At 47.5% G+C, this 12,108-nt stretch overlaps 1 protein-coding gene across 6 annotated transcripts in view; it reads right to left on the reverse strand.

The window, feature by feature from the left end:
- LOC122562959 (F-actin-monooxygenase MICAL3-like) overlaps nucleotides 1-12,108 on the reverse strand; it is a 587,087-nt gene that overhangs the window by 238,450 nt on the left and 336,529 nt on the right. For all 6 annotated transcript variants that reach the window (XM_087997541.1, XM_087997540.1, XM_087997538.1 and 3 more), the window contains exons 16-17: nucleotides 9,345-9,452; nucleotides 28-123 (exon numbers count right to left, since the gene is read on the reverse strand). In XM_087997541.1, the coding sequence (XP_087853667.1) occupies nucleotides 28-123; nucleotides 9,345-9,452 (204 nt within the window). The remainder of the gene's footprint in view (nucleotides 1-27; nucleotides 124-9,344; nucleotides 9,453-12,108) is intronic.

Consider the following 12,108-nt stretch of genomic DNA (forward strand, 5'->3'; position numbering starts at 1 on the left):
GCTGTACAGTCATAAACAGATATTTACCTGTTTCCACTGAGGCCCAGCACTGTGTTGTGAGATCTCTCCTGGTCTGCTGTAAGGCTGTTGGTCAGGATACTCATCCTCAAAGAGACTTGGTCGCTGTCAATAAGGAAGGTTGGTGTTTAGTCGGGGGGTGGTGGGGAGCAAAAGCAAGAACCCATCACAAGCAAAATAACACAGAGAGAAGGAAACATTACAACCTGTTTAACTATGTCACATGCTGGTTTGAATGCAGTCTGATTTGGGGTTCAGTAGAAGTCTTGTCAATACAATATCACTGACACCCAACCAACAAATACAATCAAGGGATAAAGATATACTGCACGTCACCACTGCTAGGCAGCTCCAGCACCTTGACTCTATCATTCCACCGTAATCCTGAGGGCAGTTATACAGTGCTGTGGAGGAATGGGATTTTCAGCTATTACAAGGGGGCATAGCTTTAAATTAAGGGGTGGTAGGTATAGGACAGATGTTAGGGGTAGATTCTTTACTCAGCGAGTCGTGAGTGCATGGAATGCCCTGCCTGTAGCAGTGGTGGACTCTCCCTCTTTATGGGCATTTAAACGGGCATTGGATAGGCATATGGAGGATAGTGGGCGAGTGTAGGTTAGGTGGGCTTGGATCGGCGCAACATCGAGGGCCAAAGGGCCTGTACTGCGCTGTATTCTTCTATGTTCTATGTAAGGGCTGTGCACAGCAGGGAGGTACACAGTGCATTGGAGAGGAAGAGAGTTACCTATTAGAGCGCAGGGAAGAGAATTATTCAGTACAGTGTGGTGTAGTGGCTCAGTGGTTAGCACTGCTGCCTTACACCACCAGGGACCCAGATTCGATTCCATCCTTGGGTGACTGTCTGCACATCCTCCCTGTGTCTGCGTGGATTTCCTCCAGGTGTTCTGGTTCCCTCCTACAGTCCAAAGATGTGCAGGTTAGATAGTTTGGCCATGCTACAGGTAAGGCATTCCATGAACTCACGACTCGCTGAGTAAAGAATCTACCCCTAACATCTGTCTAGAGATGTGCAGGCTACGTGGATTGGCCATGAGAGTTGCAGGGTTACAGGGATAGGGTAGGGGGCTGGCGCTGGGTCTGGGTGGGATGCTCTTTGTCAGGTTGGTATGGACATGTTGGGCTGAATGGCCTGCTTCCACATTGTTGGGATTCTATGATAAAGACAGCTACCTAGTGCAGTGCAGAGTGGTGTGTTACACAGTACAGCGACTTGAAAGAAGTTCTGGGATTTACATATTAATGAACTGAAACCTGTAACCCATTCTAAAAGATGAAAGACTTAACAGAAATCTAGATTTGCTCAATGTATCACATTAGTTGTATGACACTATGTTCTCTTGCTATAAATTCAGTGTCCTATGATCTTACCTCACTAGTGACCTGATAAAGGAGCGTCGCTCCGAAAGCTAGTACTTCCACATAAACCTGTTGGACTATAACCTGGTGATGTGTGATTTTTAAATTTGTACACCCCAGTCCAACACTGGCATCTCCACACCATTGTACAGTGAAGGGGAGGGTGATTTACCCAGTGCGATGAGGGCAAGTACGTTACTTAGTGCTGTGGACGGGAGCGTGATAACCAATGTAGTAAAGGTAGGGAGCTACCTAGTGCAGTGGAAGGGCGTGGGCAAGTTACCCAGTGCAGTAGAGAAGTCAGAGTTACTCAGGGTATTGCAGGGGAGTGTGTTACCCCATGCTTGGAGGGGAAGGACTTACCCGGTGCTGCAGAGGGGAGTGTTGAAAGCATTTAGAGTGAAGGAGGTGTTACTCAATGTTTGGGGGGGGGGGGGTGGAGCAAGCTACCCAGTAAAGTGGAGATGAGAGCATTTCCCCGTGCAGTGGGGTCGAGGGAGAGCACATTCCCCAGTGCGGTGGAGGGGAGGGAGTTACCCAGTGCAGTGGAGGGGATAGCGACACCAAATTAAGCCTGCCCCATAACCCAGCAAATCCTTCCTCTGCAATTCTTTTTTGGGAGTTGCTATTGAGTCAGTTCGCACCGATATTTTCAAGCAGCACATTCCAGATCTTACACTCACTGCCTGAAAACATTTTCATCATCTGATCCCGGTCCTTTGGCAGGCCCTTTGATCCTCGTGACCCAGTCCTTCTGCCACTTTCTGCTTAATTACCGAATTAAAACTCTTCTAAATTTCTCATTCTTCAATTAAACTTTCCCTTAACCTTCTTTGTTCTGAGTAAAACAATCCGACACAAATTACAGGGTTAAGGTGCGGAAGGAGGCTGTTCGGCCCACTGTGTCTGCACTGGCTCTTCAAACATACATCATTACTGAACTGAAGTTATGACAGGACTGATATTCCTCATCCCTCATACCATTGTCTTTGTACTTTTGAGTTCTGCTCAGGCCAAGCAAATACTTCGTAAAGGCTTAGCACAGCTTTCTTGTCTTTGTACTTTATGACTAAATACATAATGCAAAGGAATCCTTTGTAATTGCCTCAGAACTTGTCATAGAGTCATAGAGATGTACAGCACGGAAACAAACCCTTCGGTCCAACCCATCCATGCCGACTAGATATCCCGACCCAATCTAGTCCCACCTGCCAGCACCCGGCCCATATCCCTCCAAACCCTTCCTATTCATATACCCATCCAAGTGCCTCTTAAATGTTGCAATTGTACCAGCCTCCACCACATCCTCTGGCAGCTCATTCCATACACGTACCACCCTCTGCATGAAAAAGTTGCCCCTTAGGTCTCTTTTATATCTTTCCCCTCTCACCTTAAACCTATGCCCTCTATTTCTGGACTCTGCGATCCCAGGGAGAAGACTTTGTTTATTTACCCTATCCATGCCCCTCATGATTTTGTAAACCTCTATAAGGTCACCCCTCAGCCTCCGACACTCCAGGGAAAACAGCCTCAGCCTGTTCAGCCTCTCCCTATAGCTCAAATCCTCCAACCCTGGCAACATCCTTGTAAATCTTTTCTGAACCCTTTCAAGTTTCACAACATCTTTCCGATAGGAAGGAGACCAGAATTGCACGCAATATTCCAACAGTGGCCTAACCAATGTCCTGTACAGTCGCAATATGACATCCCAACTCCTGTACTCAATACTCTGACCAATAAAGGAAAGCATACCAAATGCCTTCTTCACTATCCTATCTACCTGCGACTCCACTTTCAAGGAGCTATGAACTTGCACTCCAAGGTCTCTTTGTTCAGCAACACTCCCTAGGACCTTACCATTAAGTGTATAAGTCCTGCTAAGATTTGCTTTCCCAAAATGCAGCACCTCGCATTTATCTGAATTAAACTCCATCTGCCAGTTCTCAGCCCATTGGCCCATCTGGTCCAGATCCTGTTGTAATCTGAGGTAACCCTCTTCGCTGTCCACTGCACCTCCAATTTTGGTGTCATCTGCAAACTTACTAACTGTACCTCTTATGCTTGCATCCAAATCATTTATGTAAATGACAAAAAGTAGAGGACCCAGCAGCGATCCTTGTGGCACTCCACTGGTCACAGGCCTCCAGTCTGAAAAACAACCCTCCACCACCACCCTCTGTCTTCTACCTTTGAGCCAGTTCTGTATCCAAATGGCTAGTTCTCCCTGTATTCCGTGAGATCTAACCTTGCTAATCAGTCTCCCATGGGGAACCTTGTCGAATGCCTTACTGAAGTCCATATAGATCACATCTACTGCTCTGCCCTCATCAATCCTCTTTGTTACTTCTTTAAAAAACTCAATCTCCCACCACCAAACCATCATCTCCCAGACCGTCCAAAACCTCATCACCTCGGGGGACCTCCCATCCACCGCCTCCAACCTCATAGTTCCATAACCCCGCACCTCCCGCTTCTACCTCCTGCCCAAAATCCACAAACCTGACTGCCCCGGCCGACCCATTGTCTCAGCCTGCTCCTGCCCCACCGAACTCATCTCTGCATACCTCGACACGGTCCTGTCCCCCTTAGTCCAAGACCTCCCCACCTACGTTCGGGACACCACACATGCCCTCCACCTCCTCCATGATTTTCGCTTCCCCGGTCCCCAACGCCTTATCTTCACCATGGACATCCAGTCCCTGTACACCTCCATCCCCCATCACGAATGACTTAAAGCCCTCCGCTTCTTCCTTTCCTGCCGTACCAACCAGTACCCTTCCACTGACACCCTCCTTCGACTGACTGAACTGGTCCTCACCCTGAACAACTTCTCTTTCCAATCCTCCCACTTCCTCCAAACCAAAGGAGTAGCCATGGGCACCCACATGGGCCCCAGCTATGCCTGCCTCTTCGTAGGATATGTGGAACAGTCCATCTTCCGCAGCTACACTGCACCACCCCTCACCTTTTCCTCCGCTACATCGATGACTGTATCGGCGCTGCCTCGTGCTCCCACGAGGAGGTTGAACAGTTCATCCACTTTACCAATACCTTCCACCCCGACCTCAAATTCACCTGGACCGTCTCAGATTCCTCCCTCCCCTTCCTAGACCTTTCCATTTCTATCTCGGGTGACCGAATCGACGCTGACATTTACTATAAACCGACCAACTCCCACAGCTACCTAGACTACATCTCCTCCCACCCTGCCCCCTGTAAAAACGCCATCCCATATTCCCAATTCCTTCGTCTCCACTGCATCTGCTCCCAGGAGGACTAGTTCCAAAACCGTACAACCCAGATGGCCTCCTTCTTCAAGGACCGCAATTTCCTGCCAGACGTAGTCACCGATGCCTTCCACCGCATCTCTTCCACTTCCCGCTCCTCCGCCCTTGAGCCCCACCCCTCCAACCGCCACCAGGACAGAACCCCACTGGTCCTCACCTACCACCCCACCAACCTCCATATACAACGTACCATTCGCCGTCATTTCCGCCACCTCCAAACGGACCCCACCACCAGGGATATATTTCCCTCCCCTCCCCTATCAGCATTCCGAAAAGACCACTCCCTCCGTGACTCCCTCGTCAGGTCCACACCCCCCACCAACCCAACCTCCACTCCCGGCACCTTCCGGCACCTGCAACCGCAAGAAATGCAAAACCTGCGCCCACACCTCCCCCCCTTACTTGCCTCCAAGGCCCCAAGGGACACTTCCATATCCGCCACAAATTCACCTGCACCTCCACACACATCAGCTATTGCATCCGCTGCACCCAATGTGACCTCCTCTATATTGGGGAGACAGGCCGGCTACTTGCGGAACGTTTCAGAGAACACCTCTGGGACACCCGGACCAACCAACCCAACCACCCCGTAGCCCAACACTTTAACTCCCCCTCCCACTCCACCAAGGACATGCAGGTCCTTGGACTCCTCCATCGCCAGACCATGGCAACACGACGGTTGGAGGAAGAGTGCCTCATCTTCTGCCTGGAGGACCCTCCAACCACAAGGGATGAACTCAGATTTCTCCAGTTTCCTCATTTCCCATCCCCCCACCTTGTCTCAGTCAAATCCCTCGAACTCAGCACCGCCTTCCTAACCTGCAATCTTCTTCCTGACCTCTCCGCCCCCACCCCACTCCGGCCTATCACCCTCACCTTGACCTCCCTCCACCTATCGCAATTCCAACGCCCCTCCCCCAAGTCCCTCCTCCCTACCTTTTATCTTAGCCTGCTGGACACACTTTCCTCATTCCTGAAGAAGGGCTTATGCTCGAAACGTCGATTCTCCTGTTCCTTGGATGCTGCCTGACCTGCTGCGCTTTTCCAGCAACACATTTTCAGCTCTGATCTCCAGCATCTGCAGTCCTCACTTTCTCCTGTGAGACATGATTTCCCATGCACAAAGCCATGTTGACTATCCATAATCAGTCCTTGCCTTTCCAAATACATGTACATCCTGTCCCTCAGGATTCCCTCCAACAACTAGCCCACCACTGACGTCAGACTCACTAGTCTATAGTTCCCTGGCTTGTCCTTACCGTCCTTCTTAAACAGTGGCACCATTTTTGCCAACCTCCAGTCTTCCGGCACCTCACCTGTGACTTTCGATGATACATATATCTCAGCAAGAGGCCCAGCAATCATTTCTCTCGCTTCCCACAGAGTTCTCGGGTACACCTGATCAGGTCCTGGGGATTTATCCACCTTTACCTGTTTCAAGACATCCAGCACTTCCTCCTCTGTAATATGGACATTTTGCAACATGTCACCATCTATTTCCTTACAGTCTATATCTTCCATATCCTTTTCCACAGTAAATACTGATGCAAAATATTCATTTAGTATCTCCCCCATTTTCTGTGGCTCCACACAAAGGCCGCCTTGCTGATCTTTGAGGGGCCCTATTCTCTCCCTAGTTACCCTTTTGTCCTTAATATATTTGTAAAAACCCTTTGGATTCTCCTTAATTCTATTTGCCAAAGTTATCTCATGTCCCCGTTTTGCCCTCCTGATTTCCCTCTTAAGTATTCTAATTCCTTTATACTCTTCTAAGGATTCACTCAATCTATCCTGTCTATACCTGACATATGCTTCCTTCTTTTTCTTAATAAAGCCCTCAATTTCTTTAGTTATGCAGCATTCCCTATACCTACCAGCCTTTCCTTTCACCCTGACAGGAATACACTGTCTCTGGATTCTTGTTATCTCATTTCTGAAGGCTTCCCATTTTCCAGCCGTCCCTTTACTTGCGAACATCTGCCTCCAATCAGCTTTCAAAAGTTCTTGCCGAATACCGTCAAAATTGGCCTTTCTCCAATTTATAACTTCAACTTTTAGATCTGGTCTATCGTTTTCCATCACTATTTTAAACCTAATAGAATTATGGTTGCTGGCCCCAAAGTGCTCCCCCACTGACACCTCAGTCACCTGCCCTGCCTTATTTCCCAAGACTAGGTCAAGTTTTGCACCTTCTCTAGTAGGTACATCCACATACTGAATCAGAAAATTGTCTTGTACGCACTTAAATTCCTTTCCATCTAAACCCTTAACACTATGGCAGTCCCAGTCGATGTTTGGAAAGTTAAAATCCCCTACCATAACTACCCTATTATTCTTACAGATAACTGAGATCTCCTTACAAGTTTGTTTCTCAATTTCCCTCTGACTATTAGGGGGTCTATAATACAATCCCAGATAGGTTATCATCCCTTTCTTATTTCTCAGTTCCACCCAAATAATTTCCCTGGATGTGTTTCCAGAAATATCCTCCCTCAGTACAGCTGTAATGCTATCCCTTATCAAAAATGCCATCCCCCCTCCTCTCTTGCCTCCCTTTCTATCCTTCCTGTAGCATTTGTATCCTGGAATATTAAGCTGCCAGTCCTGCCCATCCCTGAGCCATGTTTCTGTAATTGCTATGATATCTCAGTCCCATGTTCGTAACCATGCCCTGAGTTCATCTGCCCTCTCTGTTAGGCCCCTTGCATTGAAATAAATGCAGTTTAATTTATTAGTCCTACCTTGTCCCTGCCTGCCCTGACTGATTGACTCACTTCTGTTCTCAACTGTACCAATCTCAGATTGATCTCTTTCCTCACTATCTCCCGGGGTCCCCCCCTCCCGACCTTACCAGTTTAAATCCTCCCGAGCAGCTCTAGCAAATTTCCCTGCCAGTATATTAGTCTCTTTCCAATTTAGGTACAATCCGTCCTTCTTGTACAGGTCACTTCTACCCCAAAAGAGATTCCAATGATCCAAAAATGTGAATCCTTCTCCCACACACCAGCTCCTCAGCCATGCATTCATCTGCTCTGTCCTCCTATTCCTGCCCTCACTAGCTCATAGCACTGGGAGTAATCCAGATATTACTACTCTCGAGGACCTCCTTTTTAAATTCCTGCCTAACTCTCTGTAATCTCCCTTCAGAATCTCAACCTTTTCCCTTCATATGTTGTTGGTTCCAATGTGGACAATGACCTCCTGCTGGCCCCTCTCCCTCGTGAGAACACTCTGCACCCTCTCTGAGACATCCATCATCCTGGCACCAGGGAAACAACCTGCTACAATTAAAAATTATTAGATAGACAATCTCTGCACTCCCATTTCCTGATTGAGATTTTTCACCTACTGTCCTTGCCCTGAAAAGCAGTTGCTCGTGTGGCATTTTATCAGAAGCCTTCTGCAACTGAATGAGCGACAAAGCCATAAAGATTCCCACTGTTAATCTGTCAAATCTTCATGGAGTCACCATGGAGACAGGCCGTTTGGCCTGAATTGGTCCATGCCAATCAAAATGTCCATTGACACTGATCCTATTTCCCTGCACTTTAATCTTCCTTCTAATCCTTTCCTATCCGTGTATTTGTCCAAATGACTTGTAAATGTCGCTGATGTACCTGCCTCAACAATTTCCACCGGCAGCTCATACCATCTGCGTACCACCCTTTGTGTAAAAACGTTGCCCCTCAGGATCCCTTTTATTCATTCCCCTCTAACCTTAAACTGATGCCCTCTAGTCCTCGATTCCCCAGCCCTGGGAAAAAGACTGAGTGCATTCACCCTATCCATCCCTCTCATGACTTTATACACTTTCTATAAGATCCCCCCTCAGTCTCCTATGCTCTAAAGAACAAGGTCCTACCTTGTCCAACCTCTCCCTGTAACTCAGACCCTTGAGTCCTGGCAACATTCTTGTAAATTTCTTCTGCACTTTTTCCAGTTTAATAACATCCTTCCGATAGCAGGGTGACCAAAACTGAACACAATACTCCAAGTGCAGCCTCACCAACATCCTGTTCCAACTGCAACACAACTTCCCAACTTCTATACTCAGTGCCCTGACTGATGAAGGCCAGTGTGCCAAAAGCCTTCTTCACTGCCCTGGCTACCTGTGACTCCCCTTTCAGCAAACTGTGAACCTGAACTGCGAGGTCCCTCTGTTCCACTACACTCCTTAAGGCCCGACCACTCACCATGAAACTCCTACCTTGATTCGACTTTCCAAAATGCAAGACATCACACTTATTTATATTAAACTCCATTTGCCATTTCTCCGCCCACTTCCCCAGCTGATCAAGGTGCTGCTGCAATTTCTGACAACCTTCCTCACTGTCCATGATGAGACAGAATTTCTAAGTATCAGTACAAAGATTAGAGACATTGAATCTACTCAGCCACTGTGGTACAGATTGTTCATTCCAATTATGATCCAACCATTGAGGTAACCCCAATGGATTATGGAAGAAAAGATAAATTGAACAGAAACTGGGAGCAGACAGGGTGGCAGGCTTCAACGTCACCCCAGTGTATGCGTGTGCATACACACACACACACACTTTCTATCAGTCAGCACCAGTGTAACCCCAGAAAACACACACATTTCCCTTTCATCACCACGATCCCTCTATTTTCCCATGCCAAACCCCAACCCCAACACCTTACTTGTCTCTTCAGTCCATGTGATGGTCCTGGGTTATTAATATCAGACTTGGCCAGGAACTGATTCGCGATGGATTTGACGCTGCCCTTCTGGTAGGGGTCCCGTTCATCCTGGAATTCAATACAAGGTTAGAGTCAGACTGACTCACTGCAAGTCTCAGCATCACATATCAGCTAGCACTTAGTCCTGATGAAGGGCTTTTGCCCAAAACGTCGATTTTCCTGCTCCTTGGATGCTGCCTGACCTGCTGTGCTTTTCCAGCACCACTCTGATCTTGACTCTAATCTCCAGCATCTGCAGTCCTCACCTTTGCCTAGGATTAGGACTTAGGTTACCAGCAATGTAACTACCACTTTCATTTTCTCTTTTTTACCTTCTCATGTGTGATAATTACAATTCTACAGGCCAGTGATGTATGTAAGATATATGTGGTTTAGTGGCTGTGGAAACTTTCCATTTTGTGAAACCCGTCATTAGTTGACAATGAAGCAGATATGGGCAGCCTATCAGAGAGGCTCCTGGTCAAAAAGACAGCCTCTGCAAAACAGCCCAACTCCATTGCCATTACGGCACACTTGAGAGCACAAGGATGGTTTTCAATATTAAATTTCATTTGCACGTAAAGGTTCACTTTATTCAGTTATGCCTCATTGGTATTTGTTGAGACTAGCCAGAGAGCTGGTTACAGTGCGGGTCAGGGACATTTTCTTCATTGGCGAAAATACGATGTTACGATTTTTTGTTCTCTCTTTATTATATTCATCACTCTGTGGGACAGGCTCACCTGTTTATTGTAAAGGACACTGTCTGAGGTCACATGCAACAGAATAACTGAAATGTTGTGCATTAACTCAAAGCCCAGGGAAGACTGTCAGCTCATACTCTGAGAGGGATCCATATTTGGACAGTCCAGACTCCGGCCTTGAGACACCACTTTTTCCTCCCCTGACTGGCTATTCCCAACACATCCAAGACAGCAGGATCTTCCCACCTCACTCCTCCATGTCCCCAATCTGTCCTCTGAGTTGCCCAGGATACCAGACCTTCTATCAACCCTCCCATCCATCCTAACAACCATCTGCCTACTGCCTCCATGCAAGCAGCCATTGTCCTGCTCCCATCCCTTGGGCTGTCAAATCCAAAAAGGATCTGCTACAGAGATGACTGGTGCGCTGGTGCCTGAGAGTTTTGAGACAAGAAGTTAGGTGAACGAAGGAGGAGATGATCAGTCCCTGATTGGTCATTACTTCTGCTCTTTAAACTAAAAGTAAGATCTTCGGGAAATTGGAGTGAAAGGGTAAAGAGGCACTTTGCGTTACCCCAGCAGCACACTGTACCAATGTCAGAGGGAGGATGGATCTGGTGAGGACCAGCTGAGCAGAGCAATGGTACAATTTGAAAAGGAGCAGCCCAGCATTACATTCACTTCATCCAGAAACAGAGTCCCTGAGGAGATATCAGGATTCAAAGCACACACTGGACAAGTGGAAGCTGCTAGGCGAAATTGAAGACTGCAGATGTGGGAGATCAGAGTCATAGAGATGTACAGCATGGAAACAGACCCTTCGGTCCAACCCATTCATGCTGACCAGATTTCTCAACCCAATCTGGTCCCACCTGCCAGCACCCGGCCCATATCCCTCCAAACCCTTCCTATTCATATACCCATCCAAATGCCTCTTAAATGTTGCTATTGTACCAGCCTCCACCACTTCCTCTGGCAGCTCATTCCATACACATACCACCCTCTGTGTGAAAAAGTTGCCCCGTAAGTCTATTTTATATCATTCCCCTCTCACCCTAAACCTATGCCCTCTAGTTCTGAACTCCCCCAACCCCTCCCCTTTGTTTATTTATCCTATCCATGTCCCTCATAATTTTGTAAACCGATATAAGGTCACCTATCAGCCTCCGATGCTCCAGGGAAAACAGCCTCAGCCTGTTCAGCCTCTCCCTATAGCTCAAATCCTCCAACCCTGGCAACATCCTTGTAAATCTTCGCTGAACCCTTTCAAGTTTCACAACATCTTTCCGATAGGAAGGAGACCAGAATTGCATGCAATATTCCAACAGTGGCCTAGCCAATGTCCTGTACAGTCGCAACATGACCTCCCAACTCCTGTACTCAATACTCTGACCAATAAAGGAAAGCATACCAAACGCCTTCTTCACTATCCTATCTGCCTGCGACTCCACTTTCAAGGAGCTATGAACCTGCACTCCAAGGTCTCTTTGTTCAGCAACACTCCCTAGGACCTTACCATTAAGTGTATAAGTCCTGCTAAGATTTGCTTTCCCAAAATGCAGCGCCTCGCATTTATCTGAATTAAACTCCATCTGCCACTTCTCAGCCCATTGGCCTATCAGGTCAAGATCCTGTTGTAATCTGAGGTACCCCTCTTCACTGTCCACTACACCTCCAATTAAGTCAAAATTAGAATGGTGCTGGAAAAGCACAGCAGGTCAGGCAGCACCTGAGGAGCAGGAAAGTCGACGTTTTGGGCAAGCTGCTGTTTGGGTGAGTATAGGTAGTGAATATTAATACTACTATTGGAGTTGTAAGGTCTTTGTTTATTCTGCTTTAATTGGGTCAAGGGACAAAGTAGCTGGATATATTTCCGGTAGTACAGGAAACCTCTGTAGCTATTCCCCAACCAAACTGGGGAGACTGCTTTGGGTAAATGGTCTCTCAGGGGAAAGCAGCAACAATTAAATTCATTACATCCCAGTTGGTTCTTCTGCACAGTTCAAGAGAAGAAAATGCGG

The sequence above is a fragment of the Chiloscyllium plagiosum genome, unplaced genomic scaffold, assembly GCF_037043375.1.
Source record: "Chiloscyllium plagiosum isolate Xiang-an unplaced genomic scaffold, Cpla_swu_hap1 HiC_scaffold_19, whole genome shotgun sequence".
NCBI lineage: Eukaryota > Metazoa > Chordata > Chondrichthyes > Orectolobiformes > Hemiscylliidae > Chiloscyllium > Chiloscyllium plagiosum.